The 27428-nt window shown below is 41.9% G+C and overlaps 2 protein-coding genes across 2 annotated transcripts; both read left to right on the plus strand.

Moving 5' to 3' along the window:
- The first annotated feature begins 916 nt into the window (after positions 1–916).
- Positions 917–10063, plus strand: tmc7 (transmembrane channel like 7). The gene is made up of 16 exons (XM_084340150.1): positions 917–1119; positions 3070–3343; positions 3486–3634; positions 3768–3923; positions 4002–4087; positions 4161–4306; positions 4380–4527; positions 5695–5877; positions 6007–6152; positions 6416–6530; positions 7089–7186; positions 7769–7952; positions 8044–8174; positions 8393–8548; positions 8643–8721; positions 8837–10063. The coding sequence occupies exons 1-16, from the start codon at positions 1104–1106 to the stop codon at positions 9038–9040; spliced, it is 2271 nt and encodes a 756-aa protein (XP_084196276.1). The 5' UTR covers positions 917–1103; the 3' UTR covers positions 9041–10063.
- Positions 10064–10170: 107 nt separating this feature from the next.
- Positions 10171–27129, plus strand: nomo (nodal modulator). The gene is made up of 31 exons (XM_084341134.1): positions 10171–10400; positions 10999–11088; positions 11174–11219; positions 11340–11440; positions 11751–11857; positions 11960–12032; positions 13526–13678; positions 13871–14008; positions 14723–14812; positions 14919–15024; positions 15118–15268; positions 15385–15562; positions 15947–16088; positions 16178–16309; positions 16984–17120; positions 17231–17318; positions 17519–17582; positions 17669–17764; positions 17866–18087; positions 18508–18590; positions 18728–18887; positions 19864–19990; positions 20885–20998; positions 21176–21303; positions 21392–21533; positions 21749–21832; positions 23573–23683; positions 23777–23878; positions 24038–24157; positions 24291–24383; positions 24680–27129. Exons 1-31 carry the CDS (start codon positions 10245–10247, stop codon positions 24809–24811), a joined length of 3666 nt encoding a protein of 1221 aa, XP_084197260.1. The 5' UTR covers positions 10171–10244; the 3' UTR covers positions 24812–27129.
- The last annotated feature ends 299 nt before the right edge of the window (positions 27130–27428 follow it).

The raw sequence follows: 27428 nt of genomic DNA on the forward strand, positions 1-27428 counted from the left end.
ATTAATAAATAAACAAACAGCTAAATAATACACCAACAGCTAAAATCCTTTACAGGGAAGTGCTCTTGCAAATTGGATATGTTTACAATATCACTGACTGAGGGGACCTTGACCATTATAATAGAAATTGAATGTTATTGCTTTGCAGAGGTCAGAGATTACATGCATATAATCTTTCATATAATAAAAAACCTCTGCAGTTCTCTGTACACAGTATTTTTTAGGATAATTGATGCATTGTTGCCTATTTTGTTTTTCTTCTTTTAGCTTAAACATGCGCTCCACTGCTCGTACACCTGGAGGTTACCTCAGCCTGTAAAAACAGTTGCACAATGTCTTCTTTGGACAGAGGGGGAAAATAACGGATGATGTCATCAGGGTTATCTCAGCATGAGACTTCAAATTTACACCAGACAGCAATAAACATGGAGTGGGCGTGGAGTTTACCAGGCAGGAGAAGTCTGACAAGAGATGGCACTGAGATGCATTTTGGGAAATGTAGGATTCAGTGTTTTTGGAGTTGTTTGACCCATTCAGGAACCAAAAGTCTATGCTGCATACATATTGACTGCTCATCATTTAATGTGACTTGTTTATATGTGGCGGACCCTGCCACCTTTCTAGCTTCAAACAGTGTTCTGGGATATTATGTTCCTCTGAGAACAGCTTGTTTATTCAGTTATGTGGAAAAAAATAATATTTCTTGCATCATTTGTTTGTATGTTTACCACATTAATATTCTGAGTTAGAGTTTTTTCCTCAAAAACTACACAGTGCCCCTTTAAAATGAATATATTTAATATGACAAAATGAAAAAGGTACAGCAAATGATATAAACTGATACAATGTTACATAACTTAATATGCATGTTGTGTGAGTGAAGCAGGAAGCGTGGATGACAGCAGTCTGACACAGTGAGGTGCAGCAGGTCGGAGCTGCCCTCTCTTGGACCTGGATCATCCAGGAAGTTGTTGTTCTCTGGGAAAAGCTGTGTTGTCTTCCTGGCGGCGGACACCGTCGACTCCCTGTGGACCAAGTTCATTTTGAGCTTTTAGCCATTTTAGCCAATACATAGTGTTTGTCATCTGTCAGAAGAGGGAACCATGGAGGTGGACTCAGGTAAACTGTCCTCACTAACTGCGACATGTCCGTTTAAAGTTACTTCAGCATTAGCTAACCAGCTAGTAATGCTAACCTCAAACTCCTATCAAACAGTCGCTAACAACGGGCTAACAGCTAAGACCTGCTGGTTAGCTATTTGATAAGAAAGGTTGTGTGGAAGAGCTCAAGTTACAGAGTTTAAAGAGTTGTTGGTCCAGTGTTTTTTTAACGTATCGAAACTCCTCTGTTGGCACTTTCCCGTGCTGAGTCTGCTTCTTGGTTAGCCATTGTCTGGTGGTGCTGTGTGCAAATACAACAAGAGACACAGTGATAGTCTCTGTCAGTGTTGGTGTTGTATTAGAAACACACGTTAACTGTCATAAGCTACACTTTGTCTTACTGTTGGAGCATTTTGACACATTTAAGCTTCACTGTACTGTAGGTAAGACATACTGTACTGCTATACTGAAGGATGGATGTGATGATGGCTGCCAGACTAGCAATTAATCAAACACATCATCAAGTTTCTGAAGATATTAGAGAGTGTGGGAATAATCAAAGGAAACAAACTACATCTTAAAAAGTTCATGATTTACTTGGCTGCATGGCTTGGACCCTTTGTCATTTCCAGACAATCTTTATTATTATTCTATTTCCAATAATAAATAAACTTCAGGTATTTATTTTTCCCAGCATTAATTACACTGACTCACACAAATATATATTTAGGCCCTCAAGATATAAAAATTCTCAAACTGATGTCAAACCACCTTAACATCTCCTCTTCAGACAAACTTGTTTCTAAAAAAGGTCGACCCTGTAAAATGTAATGAGCAGAATGCAATGATTCGCAAAAACCTTCTTAACCTAAAGACAAATGAATACAGTACAAAGACAAAATATTAAATGTTCAGATTAATGAAGTTTATTCATTCTGGATTTGATGCCTGCAACACATCCCCAGAAAGTTGGGACAGTGGCATGTTCACCACTGTGTGTCATCACCTTACCTTTAACAGCACAGTGGGCACTAATTGCAGTTTTAAAAATGATGCACCCCAACATTTTCTGGGATTGGGGTTGTAACGTGTTCGTATTCTTCACTAACTTCACTTATACAAATTTTCTGACAGTCAAAGATGAAATAAAATCTCCTTTCAAAGAAGGGAATTAAATATTGATATTTGCAAAAGATGGGGAATCATTTTTAACATGAATTATGAAAAGACATATCTGATTTGAATAAAATAAGTCTTGTCCTGTTCAGCTGTCTGTCACAAACAAATAATCTGTTACTAGCCTACATTTATAAACTTTAGTCCAGTGGTGAGAGATTATAATGTTTTACTTCCTCTCAGTTTTAACCATTTAGTAACTGTTAGAAATGAAAAGTTGCAAAGCCTCAGTCCAACATTATCAAACACATCATCTATTACTTCTCCAGCTAACGATTGTTTTCATTGTTGATTAATCTGTCGATTAGAGTCTCAATCAATCAGTAAGTTGTTTGGTGTAAAGGAGACCGATAACCGATATCTAGAACCAATATAAATTTGCAATAATAATGAGATCTTTGGGTCAAAATTTAGAATAACCAGCGATGGAATGTAATTAAGTACATCATACTCATGTACTGAACTTTGAGGTACTGTACTTACTAAAGTAAACAGTATACTAAGATAGTATTTCGATTTCTGGTACTTAATACTTCATTTCCTCTACATTTGTTTGATAACTTAAGTTACTGGTTGTAATTGGCCAGGCCGATAATCAGTCTCTCCCTTATATTCAGTTTACTATCATAGAGGAGTGAGGAACCAAAAAATACTCACATTTAAGACATCAGAGATTTTTGCATTTTTTTTCTTAAAAAATGACTCAGACCGATATCATCAAAATAGTTGGGGATTAATTAAATACTTGACAGCTTATCGATTTATCATCGCCGCTTTAAACTCTCTCTTGAAGTCTTCTTCACTGATCGGAGTGGAAGAGTCAGCAGTAACCCCCTGTTGGACCAGCTCCCCAGCTACCAATCCTTGCTGTACCGCAGGAAGTCGTCGGCCGCTGGCTCCAAGCGAAGAAACAGCTCTAGAGCGCGACTCGGCTCCTCCGGCAGTGGGAAATGGGCCGTGAGCACCGTGAGCACCGTCAGCAGGCAGGAGGAGAAACAGAAGACTCAGGCGGAGCAGAGACCCATCCGGGAACTAGCCAGGCCCATGGCTGAGAAACGCGTATTCAAGTAGGAAACACATTATCAAAGCATTCTTACCAGCTTCTTGAAAAGAGAAGTTTAAACATCTGTTCCAATATGTTGATAAATGAATTCATTGTTCAAAAGGTTTCCTATGACTCTCAACAAAAAAATGTGTCTGACTTGTTAGCACACAGCGCTTGGCGGAGGCTCGAGATCTCAGCAGTTGGAGCCAGTTGAGGCAAAGCACCCGCAGGCTTCTGAGGAGGCTGAAGGAGGACGGCCAAGAGTGGCTGAGCTCCCTGAAGCTGTGGAGGGGAGACATCCATCTGATAGAGGGTGAGAGATGAAAACTACTTGCTCCTCATCCTCAGAGACGGTTATTGATTCCTCTTCAGGATATGGCCAACATGAGTAAATAGACAGGAAGTTTACAGATCGCTGTTCCTCTCGTCTCCTTTACATTCACCAGGGATGTTCGGCACCGGGATCCTGTCCTACTTCTCCTTCCTGCGCTTCCTGGTCATGCTCAACTTGATCATCTTTCTGCTCATGTTCGGCTTCGTCATGTTACCCATCATCGTTGCTCACCACACTTCAGGGAACATCACCTACAACCCGCACGATGGTGAGAGGATGGTGTTTGGTTCAACCCAGTGAGCATAAAATGTTCTGGAGCTTAGACTTTTCCATCTTTTCACTACAGGAAGTGTTTGCAGTTCGTATCCAAGCAGTGCCCGTCGAGGTCTGGTCATCTTTCATGAGCACATTACAGATCTGCTGTCTGGTGGAGTAAGTCGTTGGACATTAAATGATCTCTGGAAGAAAAAAGAAAGAATTTACATTTGGTTTCCTTCAATTTTAGGGCTTTCTGGAACAGACCTATCTCTTCTACGGCTACTACAAGGTGGACAAAATACACTTTCCAAAGATGACCTACAATTTGCCGCTGGCCTACCTGCTAGTCACTATAGCCTACCTGTTCCTCAGTCTCATCTGGATTGTGAAAAGGTACAGATAGGGCTAAAAACTAAATTAACTTAAATTAATTGATGGATCAGTTTCTGACCAACTTTTCTTTAAGGTCTGCCACAGGGTTCAAACGTAACCTGGTCCAGGATGAGGATCGCTTTCAGAGCTTTTGCAACAAGATTTTTGCCGGCTGGGACTTCTGCATCACCAACGAGAACGCTGCGAAGCTGAAGAGAAGCAGTTTGCTCTATGAGCTCAGGGTAAGTTGATTGTTTTCGCCCAACGTGACGTTTTATTGAAGAGAATTCAACAGGATTCAGTAAAATAAGATAAGGACATCAGTGGCTGTTTACATTCTCAGAGATCCCAAAACAAACTAGTAACTTGTAGTTTTAAACTGGTCTTTGGTGGCTGTGCTGAAAGGGGAATTTTTACGGGACAAAACGTTTTGGAGTTGGTCCAGTAGGTCGCATCTGCTGGCAGCCACGACTTTATGACCTGCTTGTTTTTGCCACTGATAGACTGTTTGTCTAAGTGTCTGGCAACATAATGGAAAGGATCCCTACAGAGATAAAAGAGTAAAAGCCTTTTTGTCTTTTATTTCGCTCTAGCTCTCACCACATCCACCGGACTCCATTTACAGAAACAGTAATAATCATTGTAAAACACACGTCATTCAGACTCGACAGAACTCACCAAAACCGTCTTGGCTCGTCATTTCACTGATCCAACAACTCTGGTTTGATATGAAAAGTCTTAAAGTATCTGATATTAAATGTATGTAACTTTCAAAAGTACAAGTCAAAGTAAAACATACATGTGTTTACGTTTAATGTAAAGTGCTACTTTGGCTCTGCTGTAGCATGCAATCTGCAGAGTAACTAAAGTTATCAAATGTAGTGGAGTAAAAAGCACAATATTTGCCAACATAGTGGCTGTTTCTGGTTAAACTGAAAGGAATATACGCACAAGTCTATCTCTGTAGGGCAGACATGTCCAAACTATTCCACAAAGGGCCGTGTGGCTGCAGGTTTTCTTTCCAACCAATCAGCTGATCTCAGTCTTCAGACAGCTGATTGGTCAAAGTGTGTGCTCTTGGGTGGTTGGAATGAAAACCTGCAGCCCCACGGCCCTTTGTGGAATAGTTTGGACATGCCTGCTGTAGGGAAACTTTCCATAATGTGATCAGACACTTGGAATATATGGCCCAGAATTCCTCTTCAACCTGTGTGTAACTACTCTGTCTACCTCTCACTGTCTCCAGGATGTTTTATTTTTAGGAGCCTTTCTAAAAACTCTTCTCAGCCATGTAGACTGATGTCAAATGTTTCATTAATAAATCATTTGGTTGTTGCAAATGTTTGATCTCCGTATCCATCAAATGTTTGCCTGCCTCGTTCTAAAATGACATGTTGTGACATCCCCAGACGGATTTGGAGGAGGAGAGGATCAAACAGAAAATAGCAGATCGCACCCGCAAAGAGAAGTGTCGGATTTACGTCATCCGCTTCATCCTCAACCTGTTTGTCATCGGCGTTCTGGCTAGTTGCTTCTACAGCATTTATGTCGCCACCATCTTCTCCCAGAAAGCCCAGATGAATAATGTTAAGGTAATGAGATTATTCAGATCTGGTCTTTTTATTAGCATCCGAGAAACTGCTTGTCATGACTAGAAGCTCCATTCAAACTAAAAACTGTCCAGATTATCACATTTTCAGTGACTTCATGTTTGGTTGCAGGTGAATTTTATCGTGGATCTCGTCAATGAGTATCTACCCTCCATTGTTATTACCATGGCCAACTTCATCACCCCCCTCCTCTTCTCCGTCATCATCAATTATGAGGACTACTCGCCCGCCTTTGAGATCCGCTTCACTCTCATGAGGTACAACGAACTTCCACTCACTGACCACGGTAACTTGAAAAGTGATTGCAATAGGAGGCGACTACTATCAGGTAAAATGGCATGTTTGCCAATAAAAGAGGATGTATTACATAAAATCATTACAAGGAAAAAACATACAAAGCACAGGAAAGAAAAAATGATATGGTCATTAACACTTAATGGCTGAATTGCTGTCTTTAAAAACATGTAATCAATGACTTCCTCTTTTTCTTTCTTCCTCCTTTTCCTTCATGTGTTCACAGGTGTGTCTTCATGCGGTTGACCAGTATCGGGGTTTTGCTCTTCTCTCTCTGGTCTCAGATCACTAAATGTAAAGAGGGGCCCTGCGTCTGTGGCTATAACCATTTGCTTTACTCTGTAAGTCGTTTTCCTGTAATCCAACATTATATATAATGTATTTCTTGCGATGACGCACAGGTGACGACATCAATCATCATTATCACTTTTAGCTGTGTGTCAATATGCATACCTGTAGCTCAATGTTTCATGATTTTTCTGCACCTATCTAAGGCCCTGTCTACAGTGTACATGTACACAGGTATTTCTAAAACAAAGCTACTTCCATACCTTGTGCTACGTTTCTTTAGCTGGAAAAGTTTTTTTTGTTTTTGGTCCCCAAAAATATAGATGTGGACAAGGCTGAAGGGGTTGTTAAGATATTATAAATGTTCATATATATAATGTTAATCAATGAATTTGATCTTGATAAAAATGCCTCTCAGTTGTAAGTGAGCTCTACATTTCCTCAGTCCTGTATCCCTGATTTAGGCTTTCATATTACAGTATATAAGTGAATTAACACATGATGGAACTGATCCTGGGAAGAGTCTCAGAAATACTTCCCTCCAGTTTTATGGTGATATATTGCACGTGCATTTTATTTGTGTCTCTGACTGCCTCTGTTGTTGTCCACAGTGCTGGGAGACCCGTGTGGGTCAGGAGATGTACAAACTCACCATCTTTGACTTCATCATCATTGTCGCAGTCACCATCTTTGTGGAGTTTCCCAGAAAGTAAGAAAAAATGCTTCATCTCAAACCAGCCTTTAAATCTTCTTCTAGTTCAATGTCATCATCTTAATGCATTTCAGGATGTAATGTATATTAGAGGTGGGATAAAATACAAATACAGCAACTTTTTGCCTGTTAATGGCTGTTTTACATTGAAATGATTGGACGCATGAACATGGAAAAGTGGCAGTTAGTGTGTGTGTTTAAGAGGCACTAAAGTGAGGCTTTATGCACTTTTTTTACACATTGCTTCCTCTCAGTCAATGTCAAATTCTGTGAAACTGACACCACAATGCAGTGAATGGATACATAATCCCTGCACTTTGCTTTTTTAGGGGTATTTTGGATTCTATCGATGCCTTTATAACCTTTATAAATGTATTCTGTCTCTGTATGACCAGTGAATTATTTACAGGACTTTCTGGAAGCCTTGTTCAAGTATAATATGTGTTTTTAATCTGTCATCCAGATCCATTTTCTTGCCTTTCCTCCAGCAGTTGTAAACTCTAATAGGTGTAAATTTGTCTCATCCTTTGTTTTTGAGTCATTTCTAACGGTGTCCTCGTGTTGCCTCGCTCTCCTCAGGCTGATAGTGATGTACTGTGACTGTGGCCTGGCTAAGTGGTGGGGCCAGCAGGAGTTTGCTATTCCTCAAAACGTGCTGGAGATCGTGTACGGTCAGACCATCTGCTGGATCGGCACGTTCTACAGCCCGTTGCTGCCCGCCATCTGCACCATTAAATACTTCTTTATCTTCTATATCAAAAAGGTGATTGTTTTGTTCTGACATGTTTTTCAAACATGGGTCAAAGTCAGAGAAGGTTTCTGATGTTCTATTCCTTTCTGGTTTTTGTTTGTAGGTCTCGCTGGTAAACAACTGCCGTCCCGCCACGCGTCCGTTCCGAGCCTCCAGCTCCAACTTCTTCTTCCTGGGCGTGCTGCTGATAGGCCTGGCCCTGGCCTGTCTGCCTGTCATTGTTAGCGTGGCACAGTAAGTAATGTTGATTCAGTCTATTAGCTAATATCATATGCTTCTCTGCAGCTTTAGTAGAGCCATGTGTGTTGTATTGACAGAGTTCAATATTTGTCTTGAACTTTATTGTTAAATATAAATGGAGACAGGATATTTGTCATTTTTGACTGCTCATTGCCACTGCCTGCATGTTTCTTTTGGCATATATACTCATTCACGCATCCCTTGTCGCACAGAATAAACTGCTCCCAGGCCTGCGGACCATTTGTTAATTACAACACCTCCTGGGAGGTGGTGCCAACTTCAGTATCCCAGCTACCAAACGGAGTCCAAAATCTGCTGTATGGCCTCTCATCAGAGGCCTTCGCCGTCTCCTTCTTTGTTGTCACATGGTACGTGTTTCTGTCTGCTGGTCCAGCCTGGATGATCAGTACAAAACTGATGTTTTAACTCTTGGTAACAATTAGTCTTTTCTCCTTCCTGCAGTTTGGCCATGTTTTACGTGATCGCACTAGCTGGAGCTCACAAGAGAGTTATTAACCAACTAAGGGAGCAGCTAGTCATGGTAGGTTGACTTAAATCTGTTTTACGATCTATACAATTTCTTTTCTTGATCATATATTGATCGTCACTTGAGTTATTACCAAAATTGGGATCTTCTATCTACTATCTATTCCCAGGAGGGCCGTGACAAGCGTTTCCTGATCCAAAAGCTGTGCCAGGCCCAGAAGTACTCAGCGATCAAATCCCCAGGGCCCAGATCACAGCCCCGCAGCAGCAGGAGCAGCAGGAGCAGCCCCAGCTACCACACAAGCTTCGCCAACAACTACACTGAAAGTGTGTTCCTGGCACACCCGACTCCCGACTCCTCCACACATGTGTGAGGCAAAGGACTGAAATCATAGAGACAAGACTGGAATAGAAAACTGTAGCTTCTTAGTTCATATCTTCAATGTTCTTTTTGATTGTACAAACACTACCACTTGGGAGTTTCTGTGGGCCTGCTTTCATTAATGTGTGTTGTCTTCTCAGTGTTCTTGTGTGTTGACAATCTGGTTATTATAAAACTATTAAGACGCCACGATGCTCAAGTATTCTTAAACCAAAACAGTCGTTGCTGGCCAGATGTTTCTGTGTGTTTCTTTACTGTCATTTTTCCTTCTGAGAAGGACTTGAATTGTTCTAACCACTGGAGTTTGAAAAACCTTTCTGAATTCGATGCACTTTATACGTATTAACACTAGTGTTTTCTTACTTTTTATAACTTTTGTGTTAACAGAACAGTGTGTTCATTGTGCATCTTGTGTGTTTTTACATCTGCCATGTATCATTATTAAAACACTGAGGTTGTGTAATAATGCAGAAAACTAATACATGTCAAAATACTAACTGTAACTGTTCTTTTCAACATTATTGTGATGTTATTTGTTTTTTTAAGATTTTATTTAGACTTTTTCAATATATACAGTCTACATCATGTACACTTCTTGCATCAACATAACACAGACACACATTCTTAAGACAAAGCAACATAAGGAAGGCATAAAGTTTCTTAAATACAATTGATGAAAAGAGAGTAATCCAACTTTGCTTATACCTCACTGTATCTTGTATTATGTCTTGAAATGTTGAAATTAATGGATTAAAATCTGTCACCTCCTCTAAGTGCCCCAGTCAGTAAGGTATTTGCCTTAATCTTAGATGTAGAATATTTATATAATAACTAATATAATTTGTTGGGAATTTTATTACTACAAAAATGTTTTAGTCAGATTTGGGAGGAAATGCTGTTTTACTTTATTACGACGCCTTTTTTATGTGACTGCAGCGACTGCCTTTAATGTTAAACTCTTGACATGGAATATAAATATTGAAATTTGTCAAATAAACATTACTTTTTTGTATTATTTTTCTTTCCCTTTCTCCAATTTTCTCTTTCTCCACTGTCACAAACTCCTGCCTCCTCCGGCCCAGCAGAGGTCGCTGCTCCGGACTCTCCGCTCGCTCGGTGACAGCAGCTCAGCTGCTACGGAACCGGAGGCAGCGTGCTGTTGCTCGGCTCAACGAGAGATCAGACAGTCAGCCAAAATGTTGAGAATAACGATCCGGGCAGACTTCGGAGCCCTTTGGGTTTTATTCTGTATCACCTATTCTCAGTTCTTGACCGTCTCCTCTGATGACATAGTGGTGGCATGCGGGGGATTTGTGAAATCCGACGTGGAAATCAACTACTCTCTGATCGAGGTGAGAGTGCAAACGTCCCGGCTAGCTAGCTCGAAGCTAGCTAACAGCTAGCTGGTTTATCGTAGTAAGCTAGGTTAAAGGTTAGTTAGGTGGAGAGGAGGTTTGGTTGAATGACAGTTTGAATGAAATAAACACAACAAATATCAACTTAAACTCAACATGCTCTCTATGGTGCTTCCAAATATAAAGTAGAGCAATAAATGTAGTTTTGTGATACTTTAGCAATCTGCTTAATTGCTATTTCTTGTGTTTTGCACGCAGTCATTGTTGGCCGTTAAATGACATTAGCGTAATATAACGTCAGTTGTGTTACACGTGGCTGCTAACTGTTAACCCAAAACCTGTCTGTTAACGAGGAGGACGATAAATGTGAGCCATCAGTCCTAATCCCTGCTCATTCGCAGGCTCCATGGGATTAGCCATTTGGCTAATTGGCTAAATTAAGTAAATCCCAGGTAGAGTGGTCTGTGTGTTGATGACAGGTGATGCACATGACTCCATCTTAGTATTTAAAACAACAAGAGACTGCTCCAGTGACACATCAGTGCAGGTTTAACAATGTAATGACTGTATACTGATCAGTTTCTGTCATTCACAGATTAAACTGTACACCAAACAAGGATCCTTGAAATATCAAACTGATTGTGCTCCAATCAATGGCTACTTCATGATCCCTCTCTATGACAAGGTTTGAGATTCTTTCTTTTAAGTACTATTCCCTCATTTACTCACGGATGGTGATTGTAGTGGATTAACTTGTATTTTTTACACAGGGAGACTTTGTTTTGAAGATTGAGCCTCCTCTTGGGTGGAGCTTTGGTAAGATCGTATAACAGCTGGATTCATCATCATCATCATCATCATTGTTATTAATGCCGGCTGTTCTCACGTTCTTGCTTCTATGTCTACGATTTATACATTTTTTCCTTTAACTCTCAGAGCCGACCAGTGTCGACCTCCATGTGGATGGAGTGAGTGACATCTGTACGAAAGAAGAAGACATCAACTTTGTTTTCACAGGCTTTTCAGTCTCGGGAACGGTGAGAGTTGTTAAACATTTCCCACCCTTCATCTTGTCATGTCACTTCAGCTTAAACTTCCTACTCAGATTTAAATGTATTGCAGTTTTATACATGTTGAAAAAAGTGCTTAGGTGTACAGCAGGGTGAGGTGCAGCTCCGCACACTTATATTAGTGCTTCTGTTTGTGTAAATGACTTTCCAGTTCTTATCTGTGCAGCAAACACCAGAAAAAACAATTTGATTTCATTTCCGCCCCCTCTGTAAGCTTGTTCTTGGAAAGGTATCAGTCTAGGAATTAACTCATGTCTCTGATTATGTAATTGTTCAGGTTCTGAGTAAAGGCCATCTCCTGGGTCCGGCCGGAGTAGAAGTCAAACTCAGCCAAGTGGGAACAGAAGAGAAACTCCAGAGTGTCGTCACACAGCCTGGAGGAAAGTAAGTGGCTCTGCCTGTCTGTTGGTCAGAGTTTTACGCAGGTGTTTCTGCAGTAAATGCGTGTCTTAAATTCTATTTCCTTTTCTTGTCTATTTAACACAGGTATACCTTTTTGAAAGTACTCCCTGGAAACTATGACATCACGGCTTCCCATCCCTCCTGGACTCTGGAGCAGGTTGGTACCTCGCTTCAGTTTTCATCAGGCTATGTCAGCAGACTATGTAGAAACATGAATACAGCGTAGATGTGGGGTTTGAACGGTACAAAACCATCTCTGAAAATATCACGTTGTTATTATTCTCAGTTCCAATGTACACGGTATGTTAACCGTACATTTTCTTACCGTGGTATATCTTGAAACTGGTATACATCGCTGCAACACTTTATAATGTGACTTTGCCTATTTTTCTTTTATTAAGCAACATTTAGATTTAGGTGTCCTTTTTGATGCTGCTTTGTCATTTCCTGAAAATCGAAAGACCAAATTGTATCTGTGGGACTGAGCTTTGTATTGATGATCTAGCAAACTTCCCTCAAAGATGCATTATGTAAGAATTGGCCTGTCCAACCCTGACAACAAACCAATAGGGGCAGCATATCACAAGAGTAACTGCTTACTGCCGCTAACTGTAGCTGCTGCAAGTAATCCATGCAACTAGAGCTTCGGTGTGGGAACGCACAGCAGCAGGGAAGTGTTGGTGTTTACACCGCAAGCACAGGAACGGCCAGGGGTAGCAGGCTAGCATGCTAACAATAGTGGATATCTCATCAAAATTGTTCTTTTTTCAAATTCTGTTAATAATTTTTAGTAATATTTAAAAATGTTTTCATCTAAAATTCATAGAAGTTTTCATATTGCCACATATGGGAAACACACAGTGTGTTCAGATAAAGATAAATCTATTGGCTGATAAAAGTCGGCCGACCGATGCATTGGTCCAGCTCTAATTGTAAGAGAGGGTTAAGATCATTAAGATTTTTTCCCGTTCATTTCTTGGAGTCATTATCTGAGCTACATTATAAGACACTTCAGCGCTGTCTTCAACATTAAGCCCAGCTGACTGCTTCTTGATCAAGAGCAAATCACTTTGCAAGACATTGTTATCATGGTCAAGTCTTAATGTCTTCAATTCTCCTACACACAGTTAAGTTGGTGATCTATTCATAGATTTTAGATTATAATGTCACATGCAGACCTGAGAACAAATGATATGTATACACTACATCACACACAGACACTGTTATGAAACAAAAAATAGATGAACCTCCTCATGATGATTTAAAAAGATGGATTAAGGCACTTGAGGCAGATCAGCAGGTTTGTAACTAATGATTTCTAGCAGCAGTCAGATTAGCCCTGTGTTAGACATCATTTTCTAACCCGTACTCGGGCATTAACACACTGCTGGGCACCACAGAGTGGCAGTGCTCCATCTGAGTAGTGTCATTAATACAATGAGGAATGAGTCATCTCAGAGGTCTTTTTAATTCTTTATCCCCACTGAGTATAGGAAATTATTCATCCTCTTGCTCAGCTGATAAGGTTCCCTGTCAGGTTAGCAGGTTTCATAACTAATGATCTCCAGCCGTAATCACATTGCTCTTGACAGGGCCATTATTCCGACCCTCACTGTAACTTACATGGTGACCTTTACCGTCTTCCTATAGAGCACCACCTCAGTGCACGTCTCCAATGCCAATGCCCCGGCCGCCGACCATCTGGTGGTTGGAGGCTACGACGTCTCGGGGGAGGTCCGCAGTGATGGAGAGCCCATGAAAGAGGTCACCTTCCTGCTGTACTCAGCCACAGTCAGGAGAGAGGTAAACCAACATTACTTTACATTTTTAGAAACGGCGACGAGTGGAACGACATCGTGATTTCACTGGGCTGCAGTATTTAATGAAAATCATTGTATCATTCCTGCAGTATTTCTAGAATATCTTAGTATTTTGTTGAGATAATAACCACAAACTAAAAGTTACATTCTGCCACATTCGTTGGTGCGTTTTCAGGACGTCAGTGGCTGCAACATGTCCCCAGTGGAGGGAGCAGATCCTGGAGACAGCTCCCTGATCTACATGTGCAGCGCTCTATCCAGAGAGGACGGGACCTTCGTCTTCCCCTCGCTGGCCAGCGGCGAGTACACTGTGGTAAGCTTTCTGTTTAAACCAGAGGAAGGCTGTCCTCGTTTCTAATCTCGCATAAAATTTTAGATCGTGGTCGGTTTCAGGACACCTGCTGTTTCCATGGTGACAGCAAGTGTGGTCTAATACTCCAGCAAACACTCGTTGAGCAGCTGCCTTGTCTGAACTGCAGCAGAGGAGGATCTGGTGTGTCTGTCAGCAGTTCACTCAGACAGAAACGCTGCTTTTTTCCTGTGACATCTTCACAAAAGAAGAAGCCACCCAGAGTTTCACCAGTTTGAAGCTTTTACTTAACTTCTCTTATTCGGTGTGAAGACAGTGAACAGTAAACAAGGAGACTGGTATTTGGTAAAATTACGAAGATATCCAACTTAACCTTGTTGAAGAACCGTATTACATCATGTTCTAACCACAACAGCAGAATGGATTTCTTACCCGTCACCTGTCTCATGCTTACATATGCTATTTGAATCCGGCATGGGAATGGCGGACTCCGCCACCATCACTAAAAACGACTAAATAGAGATATATTAACCAAATACAAATGCATCGAAGGGATATTGCAAAATATGCAGACCATAAATATTATCAAGATTTGGGTTTGATTTCATGACTTTGTTACTTTAACCTGCACACTGCATTGAACATGACCGCCTCTCTCTCATGTAAATATCTGGATATCTGCTGCCACTTCATCCTTTGTGAAATCCCTCCCTCCAGGTGCCGTTCTACAGAGGAGAGAGGATCACATTTGACGTCGCTCCCTCGAGGATGAACTTCAAGGTGGAACACAACAGTTTGAAACTGGAGGTAAAGAGTCAAATTATGTCAGTTTTTCCATATTAGTCTTACTATGATGTTTGTTCATGTTACCACAATGTGACATGTGACGCTGTTTCTATTGCTTTGCATGTAGCCCATCTTCCGCGTCATGGGCTTCTCTGTGACGGGTAGAGTTCTGAACAGTGTGGGTGGGGAGGGTGTCCCTGATGCCACAGTGTCCCTCAACAACCAGATCAAAGGTAACCACAGTAGAAGAGACACAGTCCAAACATCGGTTGTCATTGTTTACACGTTTTCACACCGTGGCTCACTTTGCTATTCTGTCTTCACAGTCCTCAGCAAGGAGGACGGTTCTTTCCGATTGGAGAACATGACGGCTGGCACCTACACCATCCGCGTCAACAAGGAGCTCATGTTCTTTGAGCCAATCACAGTGAAGATCGCTCCCAACACACCCCAACTCCCTGACATCATCACAGCCGGGTTCGTCCGGCCTGTCCGCTTTTTTGTGGCATGAGCTTCAGTGCTCGCAGCTTGGCTTTTGATATCACCACGTCTCTGACTAGCTTGATCTAACTTCTAATGTCGGTCCCTCGCAGGTTCAGCGTGTGTGGCCAGATCTCCATCAGCCGCCTGCCAGAGGGCATGAAGCAGCAGGGCCGCTACAAGGTCACTCTGACACAGCAGGACCAAGACAAGACCTCCAGCAAGACCATCGACTCCGATCCTCAGGGGGCCTTCTGCTTCCAGGCCAAACCTGGTGACTACAGTGTTCATGTGAGTGTTCACATTCAAACTCAACCATTTTACTAAAATATCTCAAGACCAACATTTTCAGCCCTCAGTTTCACTCACTAATTAAAGGAGCACTATGTAGTTTTGCGGAAGGCTCTTTGTTTACTATCATACATGACAAAGAAAAGCAGCACATTCTTACATTTAAGAAGCTGGAACCAGCAAATATTTGACATTTTTGCTTGAGAAATAACTGAAACTTTAATAATTTATCAAAATATTTAGCAATTCATGATTCAGAGACAGCCCAGAATAAATCAGTACTCTTTTACTAATAGGCTTTGAGATGTATTGCCAGATATACAATTGATTTCAGTGCTTATACAGTCGTGTGATGTAAAAACTTTGCTTTGGCCATGTGTCCAGGTGTCTCTCCCCGAGGCGGAGGTGAAAGCCGGCCTGGCCTTGCAGCCTCAGGCCCTGCAGGTCTCCCTGGTGGACCAGCCTCTCACAGACTTACTCTTCACCCAATTCATGGCTTCTGTCTCTGGAAAAGTCTACTGCTTGGGTAATTTACACTTAATTTGTTTCCACAACACTACATCCTTGTTCGTATTTTAACATGAGCTGACCTTGTGTCCTCTGGTCGACCTCTAGCGTCCTGCGATGACCTGTCGGTAACCCTGCAGCCAGTGAGTCGTCAGGGAGAGAGGAGGGCGGTGGCTCTGTCCGGCAGCAGTGACACGCTCAGCTTCTCCTTTGACAATGTTTTACCTGGGAAGTACAAAGGTCAGCAACACCTTCCATTCATAATAAAAGTAATAATGATAAGTGTGATATTATTCTTTATTCCTTGTAATTTTTATATTAATGCAGTGTTGATCGGAGCTGTTGCCAATGAAAAACGTTTGCAGTTTGCAGCACAAATGCAAAGTCAGCGTGCCACTTTTGACTGGCCGGCCGCAAGCCAGCTGTCGTATATAAACTGATTCCTCTGTCACATTTATATATTTACTCAGAAACCGCACTAATTATTCTCTAACATTTGTGGGGAAATCAATTAGTAATTACCAGCTTTCGATCATAATTGGTATTTAGCAGCAGCTTTCAGGAAGCGCACATTATTCAGCCAGTGTTTCAGCACCTTCTGGTGCTGCATCCATCTCACTCACTGTTCAATACACACAATCTGTTTTGTGTGCCTGCGAGCTGTCTGCACACACAGCGTCTTTGAGGCGTGTTTACTCAGCTCGCAGTGTCGCCAGGCCCGAGCAGTGCGAGAAGTTTACTTTCTAAAGCGTTTCTGTAAAGATAAGAGAATGATCAGATCTTGTTTGTGAAGGCTTCGACCTTGGCTGGTGTGATGGATTAAAGCCTTTCGACAAACATTCGCATCTTTGTTTCTCTGTTAATTTTACTCTATTTGTTTATTATTTGCTCTCCTCTGTCTTTACACATCTCAGTGAGTATTTCTCACGAGGAGTGGTGCTGGAAGCATAAGTTCGTGGAAGTGGAGGTTCTGGACTCAGACGCCTTGGGGGTGGAGTTCAGACAGATCGGCTACATCCTCCGCTGCTCCCTCTCGCACGCGATTACCTTGGTCAGTAATCATTTACTCTACATCAGCCTCGCCTGCTGCTTGTTGTAGCAGATGGTGGCACGTCCACAAATTATTTTTCTAATTCCAACTAAACACATTTTTCATTGCAGGAGTTCTTCCAAGACGGCAGCAAACCCGAGAACGTCGGCGTGTACAACCTCTCCAAGGGAGTGAACCGCTTCTGCCTCTCCAAGCCAGGTGAGGTTCATCCTCCTGACCTCTCATTAGCTAAACATAGCATGAATTAGCATATCTAAAAAAGAAAAAAACATCAGTGTACCAACTGTTCCCTTGTGCATAGTTAGAGTGCAGTGTTTTGAACCAAAGGGTCTGTGTCAGACTTGCCTAAATATAAAACTGGAACAGAGTAATTAATCATGCTACAATGGTTTGTCCAGGTGTTTACAAAGTCACCCCTCGCTCCTGCCACCAGTTTGAGCAGGAATTCTACACCTACGACACGTAAGTAATGAAAAGCTGTGTCCGTTTTTGTGTTCTGCCTCTTACACAGTTCAGCCAAATGACCGTTGTTAACTTATACCCAACAGCTCGGCCCCCAGCATCCTCACCCTCACCGCAGTGCGGCATCACATGACCGGGCTCATCACCACCGACAAGATCCTGGACGTCACCGTTACCATCAAGTAATGAAGACTCTACGCCTTCAGTGCTCATTCTTCAGTGACCCAGTGTGCTAATGTAAGCTTAAATGTATTTCTTTGGACCCCTCCCTCCCCTCGCACAGATCGTCCATCGAGAGCGAGCCGGCGCTGGTGCTGGGCCCCCTGCGGAGCCTGGAGGAGCAGAGGCAGGAGCAGCAGCTGCAGGAGATTCTGCTGCGCCGTCAGGAACGAGAGCGCCGCGCTGCTGAAGAGGACGGAGGAGCCCGGGATGATAGCCCTCCTATCCAAGAGAGGGCTGACGAGCTGACGGGACCCTTCCACTATGAGTTCTCCTACTGGGCCAGGTCAGTGCCACTGACATTTCACTACATTTATTTGTTCTATCATCAAGTGCAATGAGCATGAACTAAGTAAGAATTGGATCGTGTACATACTAGTGCTCAGTGTCTTCCAGCATTTGGATGAGCTGTTGGTTTTGGAGGAAATGCACCTTGTTTAGTTTAAGTAAACTTCCCTGTTACAGTTTTTTCTCCACAGGCTCATAACTGTTGCCTTTTATTGAGGAACTATATATTCTCTAACTCTGCTGCTCGTCTTGTACTGATGGATCTCCAACAACCCCAAATAACTCCCCTCACTTTGCAGCTTTATTTTTAGCGTCTGGTTGACATCCACTATTAATAATCATCAAGTCCAACTGTCTTGTTTAGTCCTGAGCCCATGTGACGATGCGGTGAGTCAGTATATTCTGTGTGACTGTACAGGGCTGGAGAGAAGATCACAGTGACGCCCTCCTCCAAGGAACTGCTGTTCTACCCTCCAGAGGTAGAAGCCACGATCACTGGAGGTAAGTTTCTCCACACATGCTGCCATCTAACGATCATAGCTGCCTTTTAAGTATTTCATTCTGTACAAAAGTGGATGGCAGGAAGCTTATATTTGGACAAACAACAGCGAGCTAAAGTTGTCGCACTGTGTCGACAGAGTCGTGTCCAGGTCGGCTGGTGGACATCGCAGGGCGTGCAGGTCTCTTCCTGGAGGGCAAGGTGTCACCAGAGCTGCAGGGTGTGGAGATCTCCATCACGGAAAGAGGAGCTGCTGCACCGCTCATCAGTGTGGCCACTAATGAGATGGGAGCATACAGGTAGGAGAGCCCAGCACCTTACATGAGAGATGAGAACAAAGTGCATCTAAACTACATGCGACATAAGGAGCTGAAAACGGCCTCGATAACAAGGGACCAGTCTATAAACACATTTTAACCCAAACAGCCGTGTGTTGGTTTTGGTTAAATCTCTGGCAGTAATGTAATTTTCTCTTCAAGCCCAAAGAGTAGAGAGCGCTGGTCAGCCAAACAGACAATTAAATTACAATCTGTGCGTGAGAGACCAAACCAGTTAGTGCAGTCTGTTTGAAAGGACTTTAGGGTAAACACTGTCAAAAAGGCTGACAGCTCTGAGCTCATGAAGTGCTGCATCTGTGCCGTCCGTGCCATGAAAACCATATTGAGATTTTTGACTGACCACTGGGGAAGAACAATCGAGCCTTAACAAACGGGGCCAAACAGATGTTGTTTTACATGCAGATGAGCAGCTTGGTGAGAGGAGTTTTTAGCCACACAGACATGTTTAGATTCAGTGTGACTTCCACTTTCTGAGGACATCAGTCTTTGATGTCCATCACAAGTAAACATTAGCTATCTCTAAATCCAGAACTTGCTTGAGAATCTTTACGTTTTTAAGTTTTCTTCCGTATCATAGTAATCCAGTAAAAGCTGTCTCTGCAGATATGTGTAAGTGGCAAAGAGGAAGTGCTTTAATGTAATTTGGCTTAGTTTTAATGGTGGCACATCATAACTCACTTAACCCATTGCAACATTACATACTTCCTGTTCCTATCCAATGAATGTGTAGTAATAATAATAATAATAATAGTATTTTCTCTTCTTTAATTATTAGTGGTTTAATAATTAAGCTTAATTTTTATTGACAATGGTCCTTTCATCATTATCATCATTATCATGTGTGTGTCATTTTGTTTCGTATGCAGGCTGGTATTACATACTTTATTATCCTGCAGACATGCACTCCTAACCACCTTCTTGCTGCTCTCTTTGTCAGTGTGGGTCCGCTCCACAGCGACCGGCAGTATGACATCAGCGCCAGTAAAGAAGGCTTCGTCCTGAGTCCGGTGGAGGGAACCCAGGGAGACTTCAAAGCGTTCGCTCTGGCTGGTGTCACCTTCAAGGTACATGTGACCGGCCTAGCTTGCTTACATCCCAGTAATCACCAGCCACTCGTACATTTGCTGTTATTATGACATGTTACTGTTCAGCTGACGCTTTGATCCAGAGCATCTTCTCATCATCGCTCTTTGTTCACATTTCACTGATGACGCGTATTAAATGGAATATGAAATGACATGAAGTGTTGTTAGTTCTGCTGTGTGTTTTCACTAAATATAATTAAAAGAAACGATCTTGGATGATGGTTGAATCAGTTTTCTGCTCGGCTGTGTGTTTCGCCTTTGTACTGCCTTTGTTTAAAAAAGGTCTGAAATTATCTCCAGTGACAGTGAGATCCTGACACAAATGATCAGTGTTAGTTTCCCGATCAGGCTGTGTGATAAATTGCGTTTAAAATCTTTTGTACGACGTTGGCATACAGAGTTTTGTGTCCTTTTTTTATCCTCCCTGAAACAGAACACTGGAGATGCTAAACTCGACTGTCAGCCTGATTATATCCACAATTTCACAATATGAGCCGTGACTTTCAAGGTTTTTTTGTGCTAGTCTGGCATCTTGACAGCGAGCATTTAGTCTGCTGAGGCGCGGCACATTTTATTGTTTTTTTTAGTTGTGTCGTTTTATTTTTGAATACTTTTGCACAATCCAATTCCAGTTTCTGAATAGTTTTAAGAATTCAAAGTTAATTTCTCTTTGAAAGGGTGTACTTGCATTATTATGCTATTAAAAGTGGAATTAAATGTTTTTTAAAGAACAATAATATTGCTATCATCCAACAAAAGTAGTTACTGTGGCAGGCCTACATGAAGTCCTCACAGACGTTTGATTTAGAAATAAATGAGTTATCGACATGATCTGTAACCTGTTCTCTCCCTCTCTTTCCTTCTGTGCTGTAGATCAAATCAGAGGATGGTCACCCCCTGTCAGGTGTGCTCCTGTCTCTAAGCGGAGGACAGTTTCGCTCCAACCTGCTGACCCAGGACACTGGCCTGCTCACCTTCAACAACCTGGTAGGGATCCAGATATCCATCCATTTGCTTTCACCGTCGTAATGTCCCTCCTGTGATGTAAGACATCAGTCAGCTGTGAATATGATTGTAGGGATGCTTTGACTGGTGTTGTGCTTGAGCTAATGTGTGTATTTTTCTGCTTTCCATTTGACATAATCACTGTTTTTCTGTCCTCAGAGTCCCGGTCAGTACTACTTCAAGCCCATGATGAAGGAGTTCCGCTTCGAGCCAGCGTCTCAGATGATCACAGTGGAGGAGGGTCAAAACCTCAGCATTGATATAACCGGCATCAAGACTGCTTACAGGTATTTAAAAGAAAACGTACAGCATGTTTTACAGTGTAGCTCCACTTGAGTCTGATCAGTGTCGTTGTCTTGTTGCTGTCTTCCCCAGCTGCTACGGAGCGGTGCAGTCTCTGAGTGGGGATGCAGAGAGGGACGTGGCCGTGGAGGCGGTGGGACAGGGAGAGTGTAGCATCTACAGCGAGGACACCGTCACTGATGAGGAGGGTCGCTTCAGACTCAGGGGTCTGCTGGTGAGTACACCAGGCACAGACTCACTGTCTCAGATCAGTAGGAAAAGTAGTGACTCGAGCTTTTTTAAATCACATTGCGTAAGCAGCATTTGAGCTGTACCTGATTGTACACAGCAAGATTATTGAAACCCTCAAATGCTAAACTCGTTCTTTATCTTCCAAGCTTTTCTACTGTACACCTTATATGACTTAATCGATGTATTGTTTCTTTGCAGCCTGGTTGCAAATATCTCATTCAGCTGCGAGCTGAAGGCAACGACCACATAGAGAGGGCCTTACCACAACACAGAGCTATAGAGGTAAGAAGCAAGGTTATTTAAGGTCAGCAAGGCTTCACAGAGCTGAATGATGTGCACAGTAAACGGTCATTCAACAAAGCTTGAAGAATTCATGCATCATTTTTTAAAGAAATAAAATATTAAAGGAATCGTTTAATTTAACAAAGTGTCGATAAGCATGAGTCAGTTTTACACTATTCTAACTCAGAACTCATAACATTAACACATCTCCACCATCTTGTGCATGTGTTCCTCTTTCCTGTCAATATCTGCTGCCTACATTATCCAGAATGCAACTGCAGGCGATATAGGGGTAGATGCTAATGTAGCAGCTAACGTAGCCTTAAGCAGAGATGAGTTGTGGGCTATAGAGGTCTGGTGAGCTCACTTCTTTCTTAGTGGAGATTCAGACCCTAAACAGCTGGCTGGCTGGGTGTTGTTTAAGTTAATGGTAGGACATGAAACGTGATCCAAGAAGTCCAGATGTGGAAACAGATGTGTGTGTTTAAAGGCTTACCAGACACCAAGACACTGCAAAATGGATACAGACATACAGGATTTTACAGCTCATGAGTGATGATGTTGCGTTGTGTTACAGCAAAAATTGAGCGTGGTTCAAACTTGTTAACGGGCGATCCAGCATTGTTGTTTTGCTGCATTAGCATCAACAGACTAGTCTCAGGGACATGAATGAGAGAGAGAGCTACATTTAAAGGTGATATTTGTAAGAATGTAGAACAGAATGTGAAGAAATAACAGTTTTGACATTACGTCCAAGGCGTCTGTGTGTTGTGTTGCAGAGGTATCTGCCGAAATTAGCATGCTAATCAGATAGCCCTGAGCCTGAAGACCTCTTTCTCCCAGTGGTTCATAGCTCCTGTCCTAGCTGTATAAACTTGGACTACCGGGGGAGTCTATCTAGCTGCACAGCTAACTGAGCTAACAAGCTAACAGTAGCTATAGTCATGGGTGTATAAACAGCATACAGTTAGCAGCAGTTAGCAGTTACTCTGGTGATAAACTGCCCCTATTTGTTAGTATGAATTCAACAGGAGGCTGATTCTTACATGTTACACCTTTTTTTTCATTTTCAAACTTGTAGCTTCAGCCCAAACTGATGCTGACTCGAGTGACATCACTTGAGGACATTTATCAGATATCACACAGCTCCCTCTGCAGCCACAAAACGCTTTACACAACTTTTCCTGACATACAGTCTGCAGCAGAGCTCACCAGGAGCTGTAAACAGACCTTGATGTGTTAAATCAGTGGAGTTCCCCTGCAAGCAGAGCAAATTGCTACATATGTTTATTTAGTCTTCCAGTTGTGCAGGTTTATTACATTTTGCCAAACAGTAACACCTTTCCAATGTCATAGTGTTCTCAAAGGTTTCCTGTAAGCCGTGCACTGAAAACTAGATAGGAGGGTGTGGAAAACTTTTGTAATTGAATTGTTAAAATAACTGTGGGAACCCTGTGATTGTGACTTATCAGCAGCCTTATCACATGGCTCCTTTCTATACACAGAACAAAAGCAGCGATAATCCCATTGCAAGTTTAAACCTCTCTGTTCATAATTTTAGCTCGTCTGAAAAGTGCAGGGCCCCTAATCTCTCTGGCAGGGCAGGAAATGCCTTAATTCCACTTAATTCTCTGTTATTATCACACCGTGTGACTTGTACAAAAGCTTTATACGCCGTTCACATTTTCTTCAAGAGTCCTTGGTTGTATCTGTACATTAAGCTCCTGTGCTCCTTCTCAGGTGGGCAACACTGATATCGACGGGGTCAACATCATCGCCTTCAGGCAAATTAATCAGTTTGACCTCAGTGGAAACGTCCACACGTCTCCTGAACATCTCCCCACACTATCGGTAGGACTGCTTGGCTTATATTATCTCTGCACTTAGATGCATTTCAGTTAACTACAGTTTTAATTAAACTTCTCCTACTTTTTCTTTGTCCAGGTGAAGCTTTACAAGAGTGACAATCTGGACAACCCAATCAATAGTGTCTCTCTGGGACAGTCACTCTTCTTCCACTTCCCTCCTCTGGACAGAGATGGAGAGGTACCCACTTGTAATCCTGCCCTCAGAGGGTATTATTGGGTCCAGACTGTGGAAAGAATAGTCCAAAACCCAGAAATCGTACATTATTCATTGGGTAAACGTCTCCCTAATGTTGACACACTTGTATATTTCACTGTCACCTTTCTCTTCCTGCTCCAGAGCTACGTGCTGATGCTTTACTCCACGTTGTCGCGCTCGCAGTACGACTTCACTCTGCCTCAGGTCACCTTCACCTCCAGTGGCTACCACAAGCACATCACACTCACCTTCAACCCCACTGTAAGATACACAGTATTTTTTCCTGACTTATCTGAGGCATAATGTGGCTGGCTTTGTATTGATTGGCCTTTTTCTCTTGGAGTTGTCTCATCTCAGGGTGTGTGTGTGTTTAATGTGTGTGTATTTCTTACAGCGTAAAGTGCCTGACCAGGATGTTGCCCAGGGCTCCTACATAGCTCTGCCCCTCACTCTGCTGCTGCTGTTAGCTGCGTACAACCACGAGAAGGTACATAACCACATTTTTAAAGAGCTTTTCTTGCTCGACTATTAAATTCGGAATCTGTTTAGTTGGAATAAACCTCACAGGAATTTGGCCTTATCACGCCCGAGCCTGAAATTTGGAATGACATCAAGAAGAACGTTCTACTTCCTGCAGTTTTCATGTTGTATAATCAGTACTTATCCATGTATTAATTCCTGGTAATCACATTTTTTTTCAGGGATTTTCTTGATATTTCAGGTTGGAAACTGTTAATCCAAACAAGCATTTGTTTAATACCTTTTTGTGGACCTGTTTTGCAGGTAATCCCCCTCCTGTTACAGCTGGTGAATCGTATCCAGGGAGTGAGGAGCATGGCCCAGGCCAGCGGGGACAGTGCCGCTCTGGACGAAGCCAAACGTCAGGCCAAGAGACAGAAGGCCAGGCGTACATGAGGACACAAGCACGGCTCACCTCAGACCACATCAGTGTGTGACGAGTACTACACTTGCGCCCCTGGTTACAGCCTCAGAGCAGCCTCAGAATAGAGTATAAGATAAACCTCCTAACATTTGGAGCGGCTGTTAATCGCGGGCACTTGTGAACTATTTAGCTCACTAAGATGTGATTTGGCCCAGAGTGAAGCCCAACAAGAACCACTCGGCACGCATTACCACCACCTCATCATCAGCCATTCAGATTCACTGGACTGATAGCTGACATTTTACAGGTTGTTTTCTTCTGTTATTTTATTTTTTTTCCAGAACACTCATTGTCTAAGAAATTGTTAATATTTGTGATAGAATATGAGCCATTTTTATACCTTTGTAATTTATCTAGGTCAACTCAAATCTTCTGCGTGTGTTTTGAAAGCACTTGAATGCGTTTGATCAGTCCAGAGGTAGTTTAGGACCATCGGGCACCATGGATTAATCATGTGTCGCACCTACTAGCATTGGGGTTAATTCAGATAATAACAAAGGGGATTTTTTTTTTTTGTCAAATAGACTGGAATTCAATAAGATCCAATCATGACTACCAATTCTAAACTAAGGACTTGACTTCAGGATGTTAAAGATGTATACTTAGGGTTCGGACGAGGGTCACAGGGTTTTGAGCTTGTGAAATGATGGTCAGAAATTGGTTTGAAAGTGTGTGGTTGTATATAACCCTTGTAAACCTGTCGGGAAAGACTTTGTGAGTATGTAGAAGGGATCTGTGGTTGTAGAGAGATTTGAGGATGTCTAAATGATATTTGTTTTCACCATAGATTTTACACAGCAGCTCTAAGAAAAACCATAGCTCAGCACAGATTCAAAGCAGAAAACTCTGAAACTCACATCTGTACACACTAAACTGTCTTCTGCTCCGAATCTGAACCCGAACGTTCACAAAAGCTAACATAGTTAGCTTATTCAGACTCTCTGAACTACAAATCTTTTCTTAAGATCCACATAACATTTTAACAGGTCTACAAAAGATGATTAAAAAATTAACTTTGAACTTTTTTAAAACTTCATTTTACAAGCTCGAACGCTTTTTGACCCTTATTTGACACCGTAGGTTTGCTATTAAAGCTGCACTATGTAGTTTTAGAAAAGAAATTCAGAAGCTAAGGAAAATAAGAGGATAATAACGAAAGGTGGCAGGGTCCGCCAAATACAAACAAAGTAAAACAGCATGAAATCATGTTGTCCTTTTAAGGTCAGCCTTTTTTGTTTGTTTGTTTTCTCTTCTGATTAAAAAATCTTCCCAAAAACTACATAGTGCACCTTTAAACTGACTCGGCCACAAACTGAATCGAGTCCCATAACGCCGTCACAAACGGGGGTTTAATTCTGTAACCGCTAACTATGATTGAGCGACAGCCAAAGACAAGCTAATAAAAGCTTTGTACCATTGTCAGCCATGTCACTTAAGATGCAAAACACCCACGAGTTACTGTAATGCACTCCACTTCTGATGGCGTTTTATAAACTGTTAAGTGTGATGCTAGATTGACTGTATGTCAGGTTCTCCATCAGCTCAGGAAAGTGGTGGTTTATAGGATGCTGGAAATTTGGGTTTAAATACAGTGTGAAGAGATTTTTTTGTTTGGGTGGGAGGAGGGCTGGGGGGAGCTATAGGGGGATAACTGATAGATGATTAATTTATTAACATATTGCTAATCAGATGTGAATGATAACCTTGTTTGTATTCTGGGAAACGTCTTTCAGAAGTGTGCTTGTTGTTTGGATGGTGTTCTGTCAGATGAAGTGTGCGACAAGCTCTTGTTTTTTTTTTTGTTTTTTTTTAAAAGACAACGTTAAATTTAAATACTCGCATCCACAGAAGTGCAAATGAATATCTACAAAGGCTTCATCACGACCTTGAGTCAGACTCTGAAAGATAAGGCAGAATTCTAATTTCATAAGCTCATTTTCTTACCACCAAGCTGTGTAATGCACTGAAAAACTACGGAGCCCAATTATTTCTCTGTATTTAATTCATCAGCTCTCAGTTGTGGCTGACTTTCTCTGAAAGATGAGAAGGCCACTGACTATTTACTGAGTTGAAAGATATTCCAATTAGTCTACATTTAGGGGGAGTTGATTAGTTTGGCTGGGGAGGGAGAGGGAGGATAAAGGGTGTGGGGTGTAATTGTCATTTGGTCAGAATCTGTTCCTTTTTTTTTTTTTTGAGATAATGAATAAAGTTCGACTGAAAGGAAAGTAACTTGACTGTTTGTGGTTTTGCCTCTAGGGGGCAGTGTAACTTTATGCATGATTGTTGTAGATCTCATCCTGTAAGTGTTTAAGATCAGAACCTCTATACTATATTGGTTCTTGGTTAAAAAAAAAAAAGAAGAGGAATACCTCAAGAAAATCGATAAACACCAGACTGACTTATCTCATTACTCCTGCTCCTCTCCTCATGGTATAAGATGCTTTAGGGCACATTAGAGTGCAGCCAGAACAAGCTGGTGTTTGACTAAGAGAGGTTAAAATGCAGTAATGGTAAAGTATACAACTGACTATAAAGGACCACTTTACTGAGTTTCAGCCTAAATGTATATTGTAATGTGGAAGAGAA

Source organism: Pagrus pagrus, assembly GCF_965226575.1.
Source record: "Pagrus pagrus genome assembly, chromosome: 2".
Taxonomy (NCBI): Eukaryota; Metazoa; Chordata; class Actinopteri; order Spariformes; family Sparidae; genus Pagrus; species Pagrus pagrus.

Coding starts and splice junctions, on each gene's coding strand:
- tmc7 (XM_084340150.1), top strand. Junction 4,307..4,379: donor CTCATCTGGATTGTGAAAAG/GTACAGATAGGG, acceptor CTTTTCTTTAAG/GTCTGCCACAGGGTTCAAAC. Junction 8,175..8,392: donor GTCATTGTTAGCGTGGCACA/GTAAGTAATGTT, acceptor CTTGTCGCACAG/AATAAACTGCTCCCAGGCCT.
- nomo (XM_084341134.1), top strand. CDS start 10,245: ATGTTGAGAATAACGATCCGGGCAGACTTCGGAGCCCTTTGGGTTTTA. Junction 17,765..17,865: donor GACGTCACCGTTACCATCAA/GTAATGAAGACT, acceptor CCCCTCGCACAG/ATCGTCCATCGAGAGCGAGC. Junction 21,833..23,572: donor CACAACACAGAGCTATAGAG/GTAAGAAGCAAG, acceptor GCTCCTTCTCAG/GTGGGCAACACTGATATCGA.